Source organism: Jaculus jaculus, chromosome 2 (assembly GCF_020740685.1).
Source record: "Jaculus jaculus isolate mJacJac1 chromosome 2, mJacJac1.mat.Y.cur, whole genome shotgun sequence".
Lineage (NCBI taxonomy): Eukaryota > Metazoa > Chordata > Mammalia > Rodentia > Dipodidae > Jaculus > Jaculus jaculus.
Window position 1 is genome coordinate 56,826,428 of NC_059103.1, and position 21,528 is coordinate 56,847,955.

The window sequence follows — 21,528 nt, forward strand, 5'->3', positions numbered from 1 at the left end:
TCAGCACTGGCCTCAAGTGGCTTTTCACCATTATGTGTGGAATGGTGGGGGGGGGGGCTGACCCACAGGTGGGTGTGATTTCCCTCCAGCATGGCAGCTGGGTTCTCCTTGTGGACCGCTGCAGTTTGTGGTGCCACATTCTCAGCCAACTGCACATCACCCACCTTCCTTCATCTGTGCATCTCTTCCTGATGACTGACACCCCCTTTTCTTCCAGACCAGCTCTCCTTTCTCTCAGGCCAAGTGTTGCCCCCTGTTCCCAGAGTGGGTCTGAGCTGGATCCCTGAGGATACATTATACCTTCATACCTACCAGAGGTGTATCCTTGCTCATCCTTAATATTAGTCTTATAAAGTTTTGAAGCAGTATAGGATGTTTCCTAATCCTGTAAAGAACTGCTATGAGTGCTCAGAGTTTCAGTGTCTTGAATTCTCAGGTGACAGACTGTAGGACTAAGCCAAGTTAATGTCATTCTACCATTCTTACATTGGGTCTTCAATACAACTCTGCTGGACAAGATGGGCTACTCCTCATCCAAATGCTGTGGGTGATCCTATAGTAAGCCTGTCATTTCCCTGGGGACCCTCAAATGTCCAACAGTCCCATTTAGAGATAAGTCTCCCAAGGTCTCCACTTCTGGGAGACAGGTCTTCCACCGCCTCTGTGAACCTCTCATCTGCTTGCTGCCTCATCCACTTTCAGGGAAGTTTTCCTGAAAACCCAATGAAGATGCATTTTTTTCTTCTAAACTTGAGCTTGAGACACAACCTACTTATCACTCCTCCTTTAGGGTGAGCCCTAACCTACCTTGCATCTTTCTTATGATGACCTCCTCATTTGAAAGAGTTCTGTCCTAAGGACAGCACCCATGACCCAGCCATGAAGGTTAAACAGAATGCTGAGTCCACAGAACATTCTCTACTCTGCTTTATTGGGATTCCTTTGTTTTTTCAATGCATGCTTACATGTAAGCCCCATATAAGTTTCAATTATCCCTGTTTTGAACTGAAATAACCATGAAGATAAACAACTATTGACTTTATGTGAAAGTTTTTTGTTCTATCGAGTCATCATGGAAAAATCAGAGAGATTTGTGGGCTAGGCACTAGACTGGGTTTTCCCCATCTTATACTCACAGATTATTAGAACTTCACTAGGGTCTCACACTGCTAAGCAAACCATTTGTATATGATTGCTGAGCCACAGATAGACCTGTGGCCTGAAAGCACCATTCATTAAAAAAGGCCCAAAAAACACAGCGTGCAAACTGGAGTGAAACACACAGTAAGAGAGAGTACCAGCAGGCGCTAGGCCCTGGGCTCCATCCAGAGCCACACATGCCACACAAAACGCACTTGCGTTTTGATAACTGCTCAAAATACCCATGGCCCAACTGTGTAATCCCCACTTCTATATGAGAGAGACATAGAGAGAAGAGAAACAATTACCCCTTCAGCTGCTTTCAACCTCTCAAAGAGGAATTATTCTGGAAAAGACAGAATGTTTGGTTATTGGAATGTTTCCACACTGACACAGTAAGAGATGGCCATTGTTTAACATATGTTTGCTAATTCTTATATGGAAAATATTTTTAAATCCTCTAAGAGAGAGTAAACGGGTGCGCCATTCTGGTTGCTAGAAATGGAGGAAGTTGCTACAGGTCGGCTTCCATTAGGACACTGGTCACCACAGCTTTCTGAGAGTCTCAAGTTGATATTATCTGATGTTATGGGCCTGTCATGGTCACATGAAAGCAGGAGAGGAGCTGAAAACAGAACAAGGAGGGACTGAGTACTGGCTGGCATGTGGAGGGTCAGCACCTGACATGAAGAGCTTAGGAGGTGGGAAAGAGTCCAGTTCCTGCTCTGTATCCTCCAGGTTCCATGTGTGCTCACAGACTAGAGAGCTTCCAGAGACCCAGGCCAAGGATGAGATCTCCCACATTCACAGCTCAGCATACACAGTGTGGCTTCATCTCTAAGAGACAACTTCTATTCTCCTCCCTGCACACAGCAGCAATACTGTGATTCTATACTTGGTAATCAGTGCAGGCCCTCTGAGTGCTCGGCACTGCCCTGGTGCCCATAGGTCCTAGGGATGGGATCCCATGATCCCACGGGGTTGATTTAAGGTTCAGGATGGGTGTGGGGCAAAGATAAGTTAAAGAAAAAAACATGAAAAAGGGAGTATCCTATAAGAGGGAAAATGCAGATCTGACTGGGAGAAAAGGAATAGTTGTCATGACTGCTGAAGACGATGTAGAAGGTCACCCTTTTGGAGACAAACCACTGTCCTTGTGTCAGCTCCTATGACATACACCAGGAATCCTAAGGGACTCGGTGTCACTTTCCATCCTCAGTATCTTGAAAACACAAAGTTGGTTTGAAGAAATTGAACAGTGACTGCTATCCTAACAAAGCATGCAATCATGACAATGCCTACCACATAACTGGAGACCTATTCTTTCGTTATTAAACCACACAAAATATTCTCTGGGTCCAAGACTGAAAACTAAGAGTCATGGTGCCCTTCATCCTTTATAAATCTGATTAGAGAGCTAAGGCCTGTCTGTGTCTGTCTCCTGATGCTCTAGTCAAAGTGAATGCTGCTGCTCTGCTGTCTATCTGGCCACTCTGGGCCCTGAGTACACAGACCTATTTGGCCCAATATTGTATTAAGAAGGCCTCAAATTCTGGAAATTAAACTTCTATGCAAATCACTGGCAGAACTAACATCCGCAATGTGAGCAATTCTTTTTTAGAATAAAAATATATATATTTGAGGTATATGAAAGAAAGCTTGAGAGACTTAACAAAGACCACCTCTGGTCATTAAAGACAAAAAGACCATGAGAATGTATCCTTTTCTGAGGTATTTCTGCCATCACCAGGACAAGTTGCTCAGAAAGGAACCAAAGGAACAGACCTATCGACAACTCCAACCTCCCCTGTACACCTGATGCTTTGTGGCATGTCCCAAACCAGAAGAGGAAAAGGAGCATTTTTTTTGTCTTACATCACTAAACAACGGCTACATGATACAATTAGTCATCATGTGCAGTGACTGGAATAAAATTTATAGTGCTTTTATTCTGGGAAGACTATGGTCATTCCGTTCTGTAAGGACCCTGAAGTGTGGACTGAGCAGGCAAAGGCTTGCATCCAAGCTATGGAAAGGCAAGGATGGTATGACTGCTCCCTGAGAGCAATATAATTCCACATTTCTTGAAATCTGGAGAAAACATAGGTTTCAAGACTTTGTAGTTCTGAAATATCATCACTCAATCCATATCCTAAGTTCATTATGAAGAACATGGTCAAGAACTCCTAGGTCAGTGTGAGTGTAAGTCAACAGCTTAGTATAAGATGGGACCCCTTCTGACTCCTTGTCTGGTTTTATTAAGAAAAAATATATATGTTCAATATGTTCATCATTTCAAAATAAATGCTTGTAATAGAAATTTGACCTAAATCTTGTTCAAGCATTGCTAATTCCTATTGATATTTTTCTGGGAAGATAAAAGTTTATTACAGTGAAAAGAATTATTATACTTAAACATCAAGAATGAAAGATATTTAAGAAGGCATCAGGAGATGTCATTTGTTGTGACTTGTTTCACTTACTTGTTGGTTTGGTTTGGCTTGTTTTTATGAGACTGCCTGCCTGTGTAGCTGAACTTACTGTTATCCTTCTGCCTTGATCTCCAAAGTGGTAGAAGTATATCCACTAGCCCCCATACCAGCTTCAACCTCTTTTCATTAGCACTGGAATGTGTCAAGAACTTTTCATCTTCTAAGCACCTCAGCAAATGCTAAATAGTTTTTGCAGCAGGATGCAAGGTTACATTGCCCATGCTTTCCTGTTGGTTTTCAGGATCCTGAGTCTGAGTGACTGCACATCGCCCTAGTGGGATGATGCCAACTAGGATCCAAGCTATCTATGTTGTCTGAACAGTGGGCAGGTTTCCCACAGGACAGGAAGACCTGCCTCCAGTGAATGTGAGAATCAGTTATCAGAGGAAGCTTTCAGACTGTGTATTGAATACCTAGGAGAGTGGGGTCAGGCTGAAGACCAGAGACGCTTGGGTGCTGTGTGACTCCAGGCTTGCCCTGAGAGTCAGTTAGTTTTCACAAAGGCGAAGAAGCAGGCAGACACTGTCAAGCTTCCACAGCCTAAAGGTAGGCCCTAACAGATGGCAACATTTATTCAGATGGGCTCTTTATCTTATTAACAGATGCAATTAAATCAATGAAGTCTTACTTATAAATCCACTCATTAATTTCATTCCTCTGCAGAATGTGCTTTGGAGATTCAAATTCTCTCAGCTTAAGGGATCTTCAGATGATGGGAATACTCGAGTGAAGCTGCTATTTCAGAATCCAGACACCAAGCAAATCGAGATGAAGGTAGGGTCTGTGCATCTAGCATTCAAACACATATAACAGATAGCTAAAGGCCACATGAGGGTCTGGGAAGATGGCTCAGTCAGTAAAGAGCTTGCTGTGCAAGCAGAAGGACCTGAGTTCACATCCTCAACACCCAGGTCAATGTGGGGTATTGCAGTACATGGCATTAACTGCAATGCTTGGGAGGTGTAGGCAGGCATCCCTGGGGCAAGCTGGATACCTAGACTAGCCACATCAGTGAGCTCTGGGTCAGATGAGAGACTCTGTCTCAATAAATAAAGGGGGAATAATAAAGAGGAACAAGCAGCACCAACCTCTGGCCTCCATACACATGCACATGTGTACACACACCTTCACACACATGTGCTGTCATATGCATGTGAACATCCATACAAACAACATGCACACATAACAAATACAAAATACACACTAACAAGTGACCACCTGAGAAGGAGTAAAGTTCATCCAGAAGCAAGAAGCCTCCTTAATAACCTCTTCTTTCTTATAGCTTGCGTCCTCATTTGCAATGGATGAATCTAACTATTTAAGTCAACTGAAACTCACCAGTGTCTTGGTAAACAGAAGCAGGAAGTCAATAGTTTAAAATATTCTGGAAATATAAATGTATTAGAGGATTTTCCAAATTGCATTGTGTGTGATGACCTGTCTGTAGTTAACAAATATTTCTCCCTCTGTGGTTAACTTTCAAATGCACCACACTAAGGTGGTACTATGTCACTAACAGATGTCCTTTTTTTCATATTTTTATATAACTTTGTCATTAACCAAATTGTAAACTCAAGTCAAAGTATAGATTTAGCACATTGAAAGACAATGTTTATAAAGTGTGAAACATATACATATTGATTATAAACAATATCACCTTTTGGTTTGTTTTTCGAGGTAGGGGTCTCACTCTAGGTCAGGCTGACCTGGAATTCACTATGTAATCTCAGGGTGGCCAGGAACTCATGGTGATCCTCTTACCTCTGCCTCCTGAGTTCTGGGATTAAAGGTGTGCACCACCATGCCCAGCCAATATCACCTTTTTGCATGCCTTTTGTTCTGATGAAATAAACCCAGCAATCTACTTCATCTGGCATGGTTATATGTGAAGGATTAGGGTCTATTTTTATCTTTTCTCTTGCACTCAGTGAATGTTTGTTTTAGAAGTGCTTTTTGTTCCTGTGTATGTGTGTCTGTATATTGTGTGTACATATGTGTGGGTGCACATGTGTATGTACAGGTATGTGTGTACCTGCATGCTTGTGGAGGCCAATGGTAATAGTCAGGTGTCTTGTTCAGTCACTGTCCACTGATTTTTTTTTTTTTTTTTGAGACAGGCTCTCTCATTTAATCTAGCAAGAGCCCACCGAGTTGTCTAGACTAGCTAGCCAGCAGTCCCAGGGATCCTACTCTCTCTGACTCCTCAACACTGAGATGACTGGTACTGCACCATGCCCAGCTTTACATGAGTGATGGGGATTCAAACTCAGATTCTGATGCTTGCATAGCAAGTACTTTACCAACTTAGCCATCTTACTAGCCCCAGAGCTGCTTATGCAGAAGAGAAATTATGGAGAATTGTTTGACATATCTATAACTGGCCAAAGTGAGAAGTGAATGTGTGTGGTGATATGAATTAGGTGTGACCACGGGTGATTTGAGGCAGAGTAGTGGAAGTCCCTGTATGAAGACCCAATGGAGCCATGAGGATGTACTGTGGGTTGCCGTGGAGACCCCCCAGGATATTTTGTAGATGCTAGGACTATGGTTTGGCAGGCTCACAGTTAAGAGACCTTGAACTATGGAGATGTTTGAACAGTGTTGCAACTGATAAAATTGATGGGGCCTGAATGCATATGCATTTTACACCATGGATAGTTAGATGTTTGTGGGGGTCGGGGCAGAACGTAGTGGTTTGAATTAGCTGTCCCCCTTAAACTCATGTGTTCTGAATACTAGTTCCCCAGCTGGTAGCAATTTGGGAAATAGAGCCATGCTGGAAAAGATGTGTTATTGGAGTGTTATAGCCAACTGCCCCTTGCCAGTGTTCGGCACACTCTCCTGCTGGTGGTGTCCACCTGATTTTGGCCAGGAGGTGATGTCCACCATCTTCTCATGCATCTTTTCCCCTGCCATCACAGAACCCCCCTCCCCAAGTCTATAAGCCAAAACAAACCCTTTCCTCCCACAAGCTGCTTTTGGTTGGCTGCTTTGTGCCAGCAGCATGAAGATGATTGCAACAACGCAGCTGCTGAGCTGCCTGTGGAGAGTCCAGACTGTGAATGCTCCATATGGGGGACAGGCCACAGAGAGGAGAGACTCGTGGTGCTGGGCTGGCTGAGCAGACTGCAGTACACTAAGTATGGAGAGCAGGCAGAGAACACCCTGTAGTGATCTCATGTTAGGATTGCCCTTGTATTGACTCAGTCACTGTAAGACGACTTAGCACTTCCTCAGTGAGAAGCATTGTTTCTTACTAAATTGAAAAACTTTCTGTAAGAGCTGAGTGGAATGTTACCTTAGTACCTAATAAATATGGAAATGCATGGATTTCTCTTAACTAGGGGTAGGTCTAAGATGTGGGATGGACAGAGAGACCACTGATTCTACTGCCCATTATTGAAAAAGAAGGCTTATTGTTTAGGAATTTGGGCTGATATCATAAAGATTCCAATGGCTAGAAACATGATGTGTTGGTGTTTCTTAAATTATTTTTCTCTCTTTTATTCTGTTTCTTTGAAAAGACAACAGAGTAAACAATAAATGAAGGATTTGCTTTCATAGTAAATCACATTTTAGTCAAGTATGTGTAATTTAAGTGAACTACTAAATCATGAAGCTTGACCATGAGGTGGTGGTATAGGAATGAGCCCTCTCCAACCTTACATCTGGCTCCTGTGTGGCCCTAACACTGTTTCTGAGTGCATTGCTTGTATTTAAGTTTCTTAAAGTTTTATTTCTGCCTCGTACTGAGCCTCACAGGCAGATTTCCAGAGCTTATATCTGCAACACCAAGTTCACTGTACAGGTACTTAATCAAATGTGTTTTAAGTTAATAAGCTAACAAATAAAAGGCAACTACCAGGCATAGCAATACATGTTTGTACTGCTGACACTGGGAAAGTGGAAGGAGGAGGATGAGAAGTTGAAGGTCATCCTTGACTATATAGCAAGTCTGAGGCCGTTCTAGACCACATAAGATCCTGTTGCAGTCAGCTTCATGTGGCAGGGACAAACATCCAACCAGACATGGTTTATAGGAGGAAAATGGTTTTACAGCTTACAAAGTCCAGGGGAAACACCAGAAACGGCAGAAGAAGCTGGCTCCCTTTCCTAGATCCAAGCAGAGAGATATTACCAACAGCCAGCACAAGCAAGCACAGACAGCCAGAGCTGAAACTTCTCTGAACACATGTAGTAGGGTTGGACTCTAAGACCCACCCCTAGTGACACCTCTTCCCCTGTGGGGGTCTACCCTCTGGAGACTCAAATTTCAAGCTTGAGTCTATAGGGCCATGCACTCAAACTTCTACAGACCCTATCTCAAAAAAAGGAGGACAAGACAAAGGAGGAAGAGAAAGAAAAAGGAGGAGAAAGAGAATAATGTGGTACTGAAAAATACTCATAGAAGCTTCAAAATCTTATAAGGAGAAAATTGCTTCCATTATTAAAATGAAATGCTAATCTCTGCATGCTGATGTGTCTGATATCCTTGCCTCTGTATCTCTGATAGAGGTGGATCGGTCATGCAAAGCACAGTCTAATGGAGAATAATTTTGTCTGTAGGAGAAACAATGGAACATAATTATTACCCTTGGTGCTCTGAGATGATCCCTGTGCCATCAAGGAGCCAGCCAAGCTTATCAGGCTGAGAGAAGGACTGAGCATGGGCACAGGCTGGGTTAAGAGTCAGAGGAGCTGGGGAATGATGGCTCATGCATTTAATCCCAGCACTTGGGAGGCAGAGGTAGGAGTATTGTTGTGAGTACAAGGCCACCCTGAGACTACAGAGTAAATTCCAGGTCAGCCTGAATTAGAGTGGGAGCCTACCTTGGGGGAAAAAAAGCAAAAAGAGTCAGAGGACCTGCACTGCTGCACCGGGAGCTGGCTGCTGAGTCTCTTGGCAGAGCCCTGTGCCCAGCATTCATTACTGATGCTGAGAAACTTCTTCAGGAAGTCACAAGTGCAAAGATAGTTGAGTAGCTCAAGCCAAGCATCCTAATGGAGCTTCATGGCAGTGGGCAGAGTGACCCCTGCAGGTCATAGCAGGAAGAGCAGAGACAGAGGTAACAGCCATCAGGAGCAATGTCCCTTCTGAAACACATCACTAAGGTACTTTCAGAGCCTGCTCCTAGGAAAATTTGCACCAAAAATAAAAATGAAAACTACCACTTAGTAACGTAGCTTGTCTTCTTCCCATGTTTTGTTCATGCTCTCTCCCCCCCACACACACACACATTAGAATTACCATATTCAAATTAACAAAAGCATGTGGTCAAATTTAATCTCTAACCTTTAAGTCAGGAAGACGTTTTGGAGATGGTGATTTGAGGAGAAAGATACTAATCTACTTGGCCCTGCCCCATACTGGGAGATGGCCAGCCTATGACTGTGGAGTCCTAGTGAGGAAGAGATGTTGCCTGCCTCTCTTCCATATGCAGTGAAGTGAGTCCAGATGCCATTCTAATCACACACATACTTTAGGTAAGGGAGACTGAGGAATAAACTGGATGATGGTCCATTTGAGGTTACAAGACCACTGTGACTCAGAGACATGGGCCATGCCACCCAGAGCCAGTCAGCATCCTGCCAGCAATCATGCCTGGAGCCATAAACCAGCGCAAGTGTGAACACACCTGTCCTGCCCTCCATGTGGACATTGTGTTCTATGACAAAAGCTTAGACTTAGTGCGTCATGGTATGCAGTCCTTAATTACCCACCATCAGTTAAGCAAAGGATATACATATGCACAATTTTCTAGGGTTAGGTCTCCCCAGAGTTTGAAATAGTTTTTTCTAACATATTGAGCTATTGGGGTTTTTTGGAGGGAACAATAAATAATAGTGTCTATTTAAAATTTAATTTTTAATTAAAAATTTAAATTTTATAAGTGACAAGAAAGAGATGCCCAATTGAATGATCAGAAGGCCTGGAAGTTCCCCTCCATTCCGTCTCCTGTCCCATGTCCCTAATTTCAACCCACTCTCAAGGTGTCACCTAGGGTGTGGGAAAGGCAGTGACACCCAGGCAGTGAGCTTAGATCAAGATGTCACAGAGGTAAGGGGCTCTGTCTGGAAAGAGTTGCTCAGTGGAAACAGAGTTTCTAGGAACTTTGGCAAAGAGTTCATCTCCAGATTCTGAAAGTAAGGAGGACAATGTCCTATGGGCGAAGCTCAAATGCATGGAGGGATCCTTGCAGAGCAGCTGGCCCAGCTGCATCTGTAGTCTTGTGTCATGGATGCATTTTCCCAGGTGGCTTCTTCTACACCCAACCCATTTTATTCATCCCTATAGTCTTTTAATGTACTAAATAAAAGTTTTTACCAGCAAGGACAGCTGGCCTTAGCTAACATGTATGTTTTGTAATGCGAGTGTGTTCTCACTGTACACTGGCCACAATAAGTGAAAGCTGGAGATGTTAGCTCAAAGAAATTCAATTCATATTAACAATAGGTAGAGTCAATAAACCTGAGCACTGTGTTTCCTTAGATGGGAAATAGGAGAACAAGTGCTAGCAAGCCTCCTGAAGAGAACAGATGATGTTGTCTTCCCAGCTGTCCTTGCTGGATCACGAAGGAAATCCAGCAGGCTGCACGGAGGATCCCCAGGAAGGCTCAATGTATGCCAGTGTGAGCTAGTGACTGGGTTCATGGTTTTGCAAATTACTTAAAGAACAAAATAACCTTAAAATGTCTTTCCTCTTACACTAGCATATTAACCACCATTTTTATTCTTTGGTATTAAGTTTAAAATGAGGGCATTCTATACACTATCTTCAAGAATTTGACTTTTGTTGGAGAATAAGGGGAAGAGTTATTTATCTTTGTCAGAACTTAAAAATTTCCAAATAAAATATTAATCATAGCAGAAAGAAGCCACAGGCTCTCATATTTTAACCTACTATCTCACTTTCATTCTGGGATCTCTGAAAATTGCAAGGACTATATTCATGTAAAGGAGTTTTCCAAAAGGCATCATCTGTCTTAAAATACATGTCTCTCAGCAACAGGAAGCTGCGAAAGTGACAGGTTTGGGGTCATTTAGAGAAGTCGGGTCCTTTTTCAACATCCTGTCTAGGCAATAGTCACGAGCTTCAGTGCAAATAAAACACATTAAGTTATAATTCCATTATTTGCTGAAGGGGCAAAGGTGATTTAAGAGACAGAGAAACAGCCAAAATGATTTTATAGCCTAAAGCAGACAGCATCATAAATGCAGGTTACAGAGCAAACTGTGAAGTTGACAGCAAATACGTCAAAGCAAAATACATATTTGATTCCTGTCAAATGAAAAGGCACCTTGTAGAACTGCGCACAGGGCCCCTTTGCACAGGGGATGTGTTCCAAGACTCCTGTTGACTGCCTGAAGCCATAGATAATACTTAGGAATTGAGTCTCAAGTGTTCCCCACAGGATCATGTTTTTGAGTACTCGTTTCCCAGCCAGGGCACCATGTTCAGAATACGTGGAAACTTTGGTACTGTGACGTAGCTAACAGAAGTAGACCACTGGAGTTGGTACTGGAAGGTTACATATTCTTCTGGTCTTGGCCTAAAATCTCAGTTTTCTGATCTGCTAAGATGTGATGGGCTGTCACTGCACACTCACTACCCTGAACCACTCTCACCACCACACCTTCCACTACCATGATGGGTAAATAAATAAAATAAATCTTTCATACCTTAAGTTGCTTCTGTCATGTATTTCTCACAGCAATGAGAAAAGCAGCAAATATATAATATTAGTAACGAAGAATGGGGTTCTCACTATCTTAAACCTGACCATGTCATTTTTAGGCCTTTGGAACTAATTGATGGGAAGTTTGGAGCTGCAGACTAGAGTTCTAGAATTTCTGTAAGCAGAGATTAATGGGAAATCCTGATGACAGTTCAGAAGGCCAGGATGCTGACATAAAGGTGGTGGTGAAGGCTATCCTCATGACGTTTTGGAGAATGAGGATCTTATAGGAAATAACTAGGGGCCATTTATGTTACATTCTGGCAAAGAATACAGCCATGTTATTATTCCAGAGTCCTACAATCTTGAGTAAGGTGAAATTCAAACTAATGGGCTAATTTATTTGGCAGATAAAATTTCAAAACAGCAAAGCATCTAGGTTGTAACCTTGTTAATGCTTGCTGCTTTTAGCCAGATTTATAGTAAGAATGAAGGAGTAACTCAAAGTCGAACAGTGTGGAAAAGATGCACTGCAAGGGCTTTAAAACTGTGGGCAAGAAGCCGCTGTAAATTTTAAATATATCACATCATTAAAGAGAAACTATACACTTTGCATGGTGACAGCAGAAAGTATGCCTTTATGGCAGATGCTTTACCCATGACAGGCTAGAGGGTATAAAAACAGTGTCAAAGATAAAGAAACTCAAACAGTGCCACACAATCTCGTGTTTCCTGGTCCATCCATGCAAGCACTCATAGGCTGCTACAGCTGTGGTCCGAGGTGGCCAGGCTATGACTCAGGTTAGCTGCAGAACTTGACATCATCCACATGGCACTGGTTTTTCCAAGCAAGCAGAATACATAAGTGAAAGTCATGAAGCCTGGTACTAAGTTTCCAGAGAAAAGTCAGTTATACCAGGCAATTGTATCAGGGTTGGATTCCCTGCCCTGGAAACCTTAGGATGTTGGAAATGGCAGGAACATGGAAGTCTCTCAAGGAAAGCTATAGGCAATGAGTGGAGTTGGTCTTGAGAGTCCATATGTCCTACAGGCAGCAGTGCTGTAGGAAGGAGACCATCTAAGCCCTTTTGGAGCTCATATAATGCCTTATATGCCATGGAGCTGCAGGGTTTTGTATTTGCCTTTCTGGGTTTCAGTCTTGCTTTGGAAAAGTTTTCTCAGTATTACCATTTCCCCATTCCTTCCTGTTGTAGTAGGAATGTTCCCTCTATGCCATTGTGACTTGATAGTACATAACTTTTTGATTTTACGAGTTCTCACAGCTAAGAGTTTGACTTGAGTCTTAGAGATGACATTGGGATTTTGAACAGCACTGTAACATTGAAAACAATGAGGAATTTTGAAGTTGGACTGAACGCATTTTGCATTATAAAATGGCCATGAGTCTATAGGAGTTAGGTATGGAACATTAAGTTTTGAATCTGATATGTCCCCTGAAGACTGATGTGTGTGAACACCTGGTTCCTACTTGATGGTGCTGTTTTGAGAGTACATGGAAATTTGGGATGTAGGGCACAGCTAGTAGATACTGGAGGCCATAACTTTGTCTTACTTCCAGGCCTGTCTCTGCTTCCTGATCTTCTGAGGTGCAAGAAGCTGCTGCTTTGTACCCCTGCCACCACAAGCAGCTCCCACTGCATGCTTTCCCTGCCTTATCCATGAAACCTTGAAGCAAGATTAATCATTCTTCTCTCAAATTTCTTCTGTATAATATTTTGTCACAAGATTGAAAACAGTAATTCAGTGCTGAGCCCTGTAAACTCTGCTTCTTCCTGAAGGGGACCCTGGGCCTTCTCTCCTGCCTCCTGCTGAGCAAATGTACTAACCCCATAGTCATGACTCTCATGCATAGCTTCTTGTACTTCCTGGAAGGGATGTCCTTGGAGTAGCATGTGCGGCTCTGTACACTGACTCAAGACACTCATCAATACCTGCCCAACACAGACCTCCCTATAACCCCTAGACACCGCCCTTTTGCTATGACTCACTTTCAGGATCCATTGAGCTTTTGTTTGTGGTCCTTGGCTCCTACCTTTTCCTGGAATTCTTCCCATTCCAACACCTGCTCAAATGCAAGAATTATTTATCACATAATTGACTCCCATGCCAAGGTACTATCTAACTCTCATCTATTTGATCCTGTCGGTACCTTTCCCACAGGGCTGATGGAGGTACTGGCTCTGCTCCCTGGATACAGTTGTGATGGCTTGTCCAGGTGTCCCTTCAGTAATCTTACCTGCTCATACCCCAAGACAAAGATAACTGCAAAGTAGGCAGGTCAGGCAGAGTTGATATTCTGCAATTCCTGGAAGCTTGGGAAGTCCTGTAATTGCAGGACTGCTCTGGAGAGCATTGTTAAGTTTATTCTTGGGCATTTTGCAAGACTGCAGCTGTTGCAGTCAGCTCCATGCTGCTGGGATGAACCTCCCAACCAGACTCAGTTTATGGAAAGAATGGGATTTTTTTTTCAGGCTTACAGATCCAGGGGAAGTTCCATAATGGTGAAAGATGGTGGCCCTCTTGCACAGATCCAAGTACAGAGAGAAAAAAAATAACAGCAGCATCACCAAAAGCAAACAACCAGTAATAGCTAAATAGCAGAAACCCAGGCAAACTCCCTTTGCATGTATTTAGGTTGCAATTCTGATCTTCCCCCAGTAACACCTTAGGGCTGCACCCCAGTATCCACCTACAATGGCACCTCTTCCAGGCAGGTGGCTGAAAATCCAAGTTATAAACTTTAATAAGACATCTGAGTCTATTGGGTGAGCCATAAATTTAAAGTACCACAGCAACCTTATAGCACCAGTGTTCTGAAATCTTCAGCATAGAGAACAGCAAAGTTCCATGGGACTCCTTGGGGCCTTGACTCTTTTGGCCTCAGTTTTCTCATCTATGAAATGGGGACAACAGGCCAGCTGGGTTGTATGACCACAAGGCTCAGTAAGATGTGTGCAGGAGCCGGGTGAGTCTAATGCTGTCTTGCTTTCTCAACCTTCCTTCTTTGGCCTGTGGGGTTTGTGCTATTCATATGTGACCTGCCTAAAAAATTACTTCCACTTTTCTAGTTGTTAGTGTGTGGGTACAAACACAGTCCATGACATCAACCGTCAAATATCTAGATCAGTAGCCCTGGAGTGTAGACTACATTCAAAGTGTCATTCAGTCAACATCTAGAGCTGTCCATCTGATATGACAAATTGTACCATTAAACAAGTACCTCCCTCATCCCCACCCTTTTACTTTCCATTTCTCTGACTCCCACTCCTTCAGATTCCACATTTGAATGATTCCATGCTGGGTCTACCACTCTGAGCCTACCATTCTACTTACTGTGATATCCTTTGGGTTCATTCAGGCATGGAAAGAAAGGAGGGAACATTTTCCTTGTACAAGGCTAAATGCCATCTGCATATACTGCATATTCTTTATTTGTTCATCATCACTCAGATTGGTTCCATCTCACTTGTTTTCTTTTACATGTATATGCATGTATGCATATATGTATGTATGTTCATATGTGTGAACACACTTGTGCATGAAGGTGCATGTGGAGGCCAAATGTCAATACCAAGTGTCTTCTTCAACTGCTCTACCTTTTAACCTGAGACAAAATCTCTTGCTCAATTCAGGTAGACTGGCTAGCCAGTGATGCCATCTCCCCAGTGCTGGAATCAAAGCCACTCCCCACCATGCCTGGCATTTTATGTGGGGTCTGGGAATCTGAACTCAGTCCCACATCCCTATCTTTGTGTCTAATGAAGAACAGAACTATAATAAATGGAGTACAGACATGGATTTCATTTCCAGAAGGAGAACTGCTGATCATATGTGCCATTCCCATGGTGTCTATACTAACTTAGCTTCCCACATCACTGTCCACATGGTTATTTTCTGGTTTTCTTTCTGGCTTTTAGAAGTAGACATCCTAATGAGCTTGAGGTAGATCTCACTGTAGCTGTGATGGGCACTTCCCTGCTGCCTCTGTGGTGAGCACTGTATTCTCACGGGCTGGTTGACCATTTGTACGTCTTCACTGAAGAAATCTTGACTTGGTCCTTTTCTGTCTTCAGCCAGGCCATAGATTCTCTTGCTGTTGAGTTGAAGGAGTTCTGCACATGTTTTAGATGTTAATTACATGTCAGATATACAGTCTTTGCACCATGAATAACTTCCCTGATTCACAGTGTTTGGACTCTGATATATTGTTGGACTGAGGGGGCTTGTAAGGCCCCTGGGTGCATCTGCTGTCTGGGTAATGCTAGCCTTTTGTTGTAAGTTTGGAAGTTTTCCTTGATTTTCAAATTTTTGGAAGAGTTTGGAAAATATTGGCCCTATCCTACAGAAAAAAAACAAAAGAGAGAACATGATGTTACATGATTGAGGGTGTCACCTGGGTTTCCAACCATCACCAAAAAGAATCACCACAGCCCCAGTGGCATACAGACATCTTTCCCATTTGACAATGTTCTAGAAACTTGTCTCAGGACTGGGATTACATAGTAGGGACTGAATCCCACAGTACAGGGAACAATCCACTCCCTGGGCTTTTCCGGTTTCTGGGGTCTCTGTTGCTCAGCTCGGCATCTGACTATGCAGAGTTTGGGAACAGGGAGGCTGGCTCCTGGTGCTTGGGCTCTGCTACAGGCTACTGTGGAGGGATATTCCCTCTCCATGGTCAGGGTGGAGGGTCTCTTGAGAACCTGGGCCCCGTCACCTATCAGCCTGCTCTGAAAGTGGCCTCCCTTCCCACCTTTCCCTTGCTCAGATTGGAAGGGATGAAATGAATGAAGGGCAGTACCAAGACCCCTTATCTTTCACAAGCCCAGGCTGTTAGGCATGGGATCCTGCAACAGTGAGCAAGGGAAGTACCCTGCCTTATCTATTGGTCTTATATTTGCAAATCTACTGTTGTCTTTTCTTGTTTTGAACAAAATCTGCCAGAGGATGTTCTTGCCTCCTTAGCACAGACAGAACAGAAAGCACACTCAGTCTGACTGTACATGACCAGACTGCCATGCACAAGTGAAGGGCTTGGCACTTGGAATGAAGGACATAATATTTTAATATCCAAAACATGATTAAGGTTAGTCTTCATCATACCCTCTCCAGTGTCTTGTGGTTCAGGTGTTTCCTATAAGGGCCTGGTGAAGGTTCAGCCATTTCATCTGCCTTTTAGGAAGTAGAATTTTATGGTACCATTGCCATTTGGTCTAGATTTGTGTTTTCCACCCCTTCAATGCCCTCCCCTCCATCCCCATCCATCCTAGTGTCTAGTCCACGAGATGCTTGGTGGATATGTAAGGTATCTTGGGTAGATTCAGGTTAGGTGCTGTACATGAGTGAGAGTATGTGGCAATTTTTTTTCTGTGATTGGGTAAGTTCACTGAGAATGACCTGTTCTAGGTTCAACCATTTTTCCTCAAATTTCACTGTGTCATTTTTTTCTTACTGCTGTTTAGAATTCCATTGTGTAGATATACCACATCTTAGTTATCCATTCTTCTACTGATGGGCATCTGAGTTGATTCCAGCTTTTGGCTATTACGAATTGAGCCGCTACAAACATGGTTGAGCAAATCTCTCTGGCCTGTGGTTTGAAGGTTTTAGGGTAGATGCCCAGGAAAAAAGAACTTCTAAAATGAGCAAGCAGAACCTGGTGGCTTATGACCAACACATGGTTTTATAGAACAGTTCCAACTGCTTCTGGCATGCATGTCCTGATGTCCATCTGTCTTTATTAAGACAACCACAAGTGGCCAGCAGTGGGCCTTACAGGTCTACTCAGGTATTGGCCTAAGGAACATCCAAGTTGTACCGCCTACCCCTCCAACAACATCCACCAACTCCATTAGCTTTTACTTGGCTCTTATGCACATAACAGGGACTGGTTCCTTAGTCAGGACTCTTGTACTGATTTTCTATCTGCTCCCCAGATACTAGACTTGGACTCCACTGATAATAGACTAAGTAAGAGGACCTTTCATATTTTAACAACCTGAGCCCTTTTGTCTCAGTTATTATCAGCATTCCTCACCAAGACTGAAAGCCTTTCATCCTACTGTGGGCTTCTTGTGGCTCCGTTACAGTGGTGACCAGTGGCCATCCAGGTGGTCCCAGTCTTAAAAAGTCAAATTTGAGAATTACAGTGTTCCTATCATTCTTAGAGTAGGATATAGCTCAGCTAATGTGGCAAGGGCTACAAATTCCCCAGTCACAAATGCCCTCTGACTTACTCTGATTTTCTCCAAACTGGTTGTTACAGTAAACTCTTTTTATTAAATATACCTCAGTACTCGTAGACAAACTTAGGGAAAGATGACTGTATCAATGTTGCGTGAGTTTCTACCCCAGTGTGGGACTGTGAGTAAGCTACTGCCTGTGGATCCCAGAAGCCATCCTCTTTCTCAGTACCTAGAAGAAAGGCAGCCATGGGCTGCAGAGATGGCTTAGCAGGTAAGGTGCTTGCTTGCAAAGCCTAAGGACCCATGTTCTACCCTCCAGGTTCCATGTTAGCCAGATGCACAAAGGTGAGGCAAGTGCAAGGTTGCATATGCCCACTAGGTGGCCCAAGCATCTGGAGTTTGATAGTGGCTGAGGTCCTGGCCTGCCAATTCTCTCTTTTCTCTTCTCTCTCTCTCTAAAACAAAAAAGAATAAAGGTAGCCCACCATAACCTATAAGATGTGTTTGAGAGGTACAGCAGGGTGACAAGCACAGAGAGGCCATTAGAATCATTATGAATGTTCAATTCAAAGAGTCTCAAAATATGGCTCTGGTTGGTTCCACTCACAAAGGGGCTATTCATAATGGCCCTGCTGACAACATCTGTGTAAGAATCTAACCAGAGAAGCCTCTTACTTAGCAGAGGGTGCCTTGTAGAGTAGTCATGGGCTGCCTGGTTCCTCAGTATCTGAATCAAGATAAAAACTGACTAACCCCTGTTTCAAAAGCTTTCACTTGATTCCTGGATATGAACACTGTTGGGTGAGATATTGGGTGGAAGAATAACTAACTCTCTGCTAGTCCTGCAAAAGGTTTGTAGTATGGTGTCAACTCACCATGCCAGGAAACACCAGTGCTGCTTTGAGAGGTGAGCAGCCAGCCATGCTGATAGCTTCTTGTTGCAGTGTGCCGTGCTATTACTGGGTAAGTTGTGGGAACTTGTAAAATGATTTCCACTTTGCATCTATAAGACACAGCTGCTGAAGCACACACGGTATGAATTTTATGACTCTATTCTTCTACTCATCCTTTTGAGAAGGCCAGCAATTACAACTGGGAACACACAGAGATAGAATTAAAGAGTATGTTAAGCTTGCAAGAACCTTGTGTACAACCTAGAATGTTATTTGGCCTTCCAGGGACCCATTACAATGAATAAAAGATTCTGAGCACAATCTCATGGTGTGGGGAAAGTAGATCCATCATGGGTTGACATCCGGCACAGCGAAGGGCAGCCTGTGGGTCCTACAGAGAAGGTGAGGCACCTGCATGGCAAGAGCAGAGCTCAGATATGAATAAAACTTTAACAGAAGCTCCTCAGGACAATCCTAAACCTCTTGAAGATTTTGTTCACTGTCACTCAGAAATAAAGTAATGAAGAAGCTTCACTTGTGTGCAAAGAAGAGACTTACATTGTAGGAAAGAGGAGAATTCTTCTGGTCCAGGCAGTAGTAGGTCAAGGGCATCTCTGAGTGCACTGGGACCGCAACCCTGATTCTTTCCTGCCTCTGAGCCAGCACATATCTATGGGATTTATTTATTTTCCACGTAGCTCAACCTTGCACTGCATACCAAAATTAACCTAATTTAATTAATTTCCAACAGGAAACTTCCTACCCTACCTCTGGGGGTCACCTTCCCAGGAGACTGTAGTTGGCCCTCAGGGTCCTGAACTCCAGGGAAGGAGCAGTTTCTAAAGGAAGGCTGACATGCAGAGACAAATGAGGTTCTAAGATGGGCTTTCCCTGAGAAGGAAGGTGGAGGTCATTTTTTTTTAAATTTAACTTTTCTATTGAAAACTTCTGTACTTTTAGAAAATAAATGATAATTCCTTCCCCTCTCCCACTTTCCCCTTCACAACTCCACTCTCCATCATATCCCCTCCCTCTCTCCATTAGTCTCTTTTACTTTGATATCATCATCATCTTCTCCTAGTATGAGGGTCTTGTTTAGGTATTGCTGAGCACTGAGTAGTCTTGGATATTAAGGCCAATTTCTGTCTGCATTAGTTGCATTGTAAGGAGCAGTACCCTTCCTTTTGCTCTTACATTCTTTTCGCCACCTCTTCTGCCATGGACTCTAAACCTTGGAGGGTGTGATAGATGTTTCAGTGTTGGACATTCCTCTGTCACTTCTTCTCAGCCCTATGTTGCCTTTTGGGTCATCCCAGTGGTCACTGCTGTCTGAAAATAGAAGTTTTTCTAACCAAAAGTGAAGTGTAGTAGTAATATATGAATATGAACATTAATTGTAGTGCTTTCATGGCAGTTTGATGAGAATAATATATGCATTTAGCCAGACAAGAGCAGGCTTTATATCCCTAGGGCTCATGATCTCCCCTGCCAAAGGCAGGATTAGGTTTTCAGTACCAGGCATGTATTTCCTCCTATATAGCAGGCCTCCAATCCAATTAGAGTGCAGTTGGTTTCCTCCAAAACAATCATGCCACTGTTGTACCCGTTCAGTCATTTGGCCTATACGTCCAAACTTTAGGCTTCCATTGTCTACTGTTTTCACCTCTGATGACTTCTGTCTCCCATAGGGCTGTGTGAAATGTAGCTTTTTCCAGCTTGCACTTGGCTTGTCTACAGGGAGAAGGTTTTCAGATCAGCACCAGCTTGATTTATCAGTGATTTTGCCACTCAGACATGGTCAGTCTTTAGCAATAGGGTCTTATCATCTGTCACTCATGGGAAACCATATGGGATCTTTAAGGAGGGGAAGTGTATCAGTTAATTTCCTGTTGCTGTGAACAAATACCTGACCAGAAGAAGCATAGAAAAGGGAAAGGGTTTAATTTGGTTTATAGTTTTAAAGGGAAGTTTATATAACTATAACTAGCCATTATGGCAGAGAAGACTATCAGGCTGGAGTGGGAAGCCTGAGTCACATTGCATCACAGGAAGCAGAGAGAGGGCACAGGCTATAAGGAACACCCCAAGGCCCGCCCTCAGTAACCCACTTTCTCCAGCAAGGCTCCATCTATTAAAGGTTCCATCATCTTCCCAATACCACCACCAGGTGGTAACCAAGAGTTCAAACACATGAATCTCGACGGGGTGGGGCACTTTACATTTAAATAACCTCAGGAAGTAAGAATCCAGGAGTTTGTTAATTTTTTTTTCTTATTTTCCTGGTGGGGCCACCATCTCCTGAGGAATCTGAAGCACCATTTCTTCCTTTCCTTTTGTCATCATGGCAACAGGATGTGGAGGAACCAAGGTCCATGCTTGGGGTTCACACTGTGGGATTATGGTTATCCTTCAAAAATGCCCAGTGTAAATACACATGAGAGCATGCAAAGGTGCATCTGGATTAAACATGTGGCCACCTCTGCTGTCATGAGACACATGTCTCAATGTTACCACAGGCCCTGGCATGTCCTTCTTAAAATAAAGAGAGAAATAAAAACCCTAATCTTCAGCTCTGACTTGAGAGAAGGATGCCAAAGAAAAGACATGTGTGGGGCAGCGGAGATGGCTCAGGGGGGTACAGCACTTGCCATGCAAGCAAAAGTGCCAGAGTTCAGAATGACAGCTCCCACATAAAAAGCCAGGTACTGTGGCAAATGTTTGTAATCCTAGCCACATCTGTGGGAGACAAGGTGAAGGTGGAGAACCTGCTGAGAGCTCAGGGGCCGGCTAGCCTGGCAAAAGCAGCAGTGAACAGCGTGAGACACCCCACCTCAAAGGAGGTAGGAAGACAGGATGAGCACAAAAATCTGTTTTCTGACACACTGTGACACATATGCAGCCATACTCATACACACACACACACACACACACACACACACCACACTCCATACATCATACATCATACATCATATGTACACAGCAACAAAAAGATGTGTGTTTTCCTGTGTTAGGGCCTTGGAAGTAAATAACTTACTCTGTAAGAAAAGAAAGACAAGGGCACGACCACGCTGCGCCACTCCGCCTACATTACCTGTTTCAGCGTGTGTGTGTGTTCCGAGA

General features: G+C 43.4%; 1 protein-coding gene across 1 annotated transcript in view; it reads left to right on the forward strand.

The window, feature by feature from the left end:
- Positions 1-21,528, forward strand: part of Sntg2 (syntrophin gamma 2) — a 248,453-nt gene that overhangs the window by 226,583 nt on the left and 342 nt on the right. Inside the window, exon 16 of the mRNA XM_045143508.1 lies at positions 4,296-4,406. Coding sequence (XP_044999443.1) covers positions 4,296-4,406 — 111 coding nt within the window. The remainder of the gene's footprint in view (positions 1-4,295; positions 4,407-21,528) is intronic.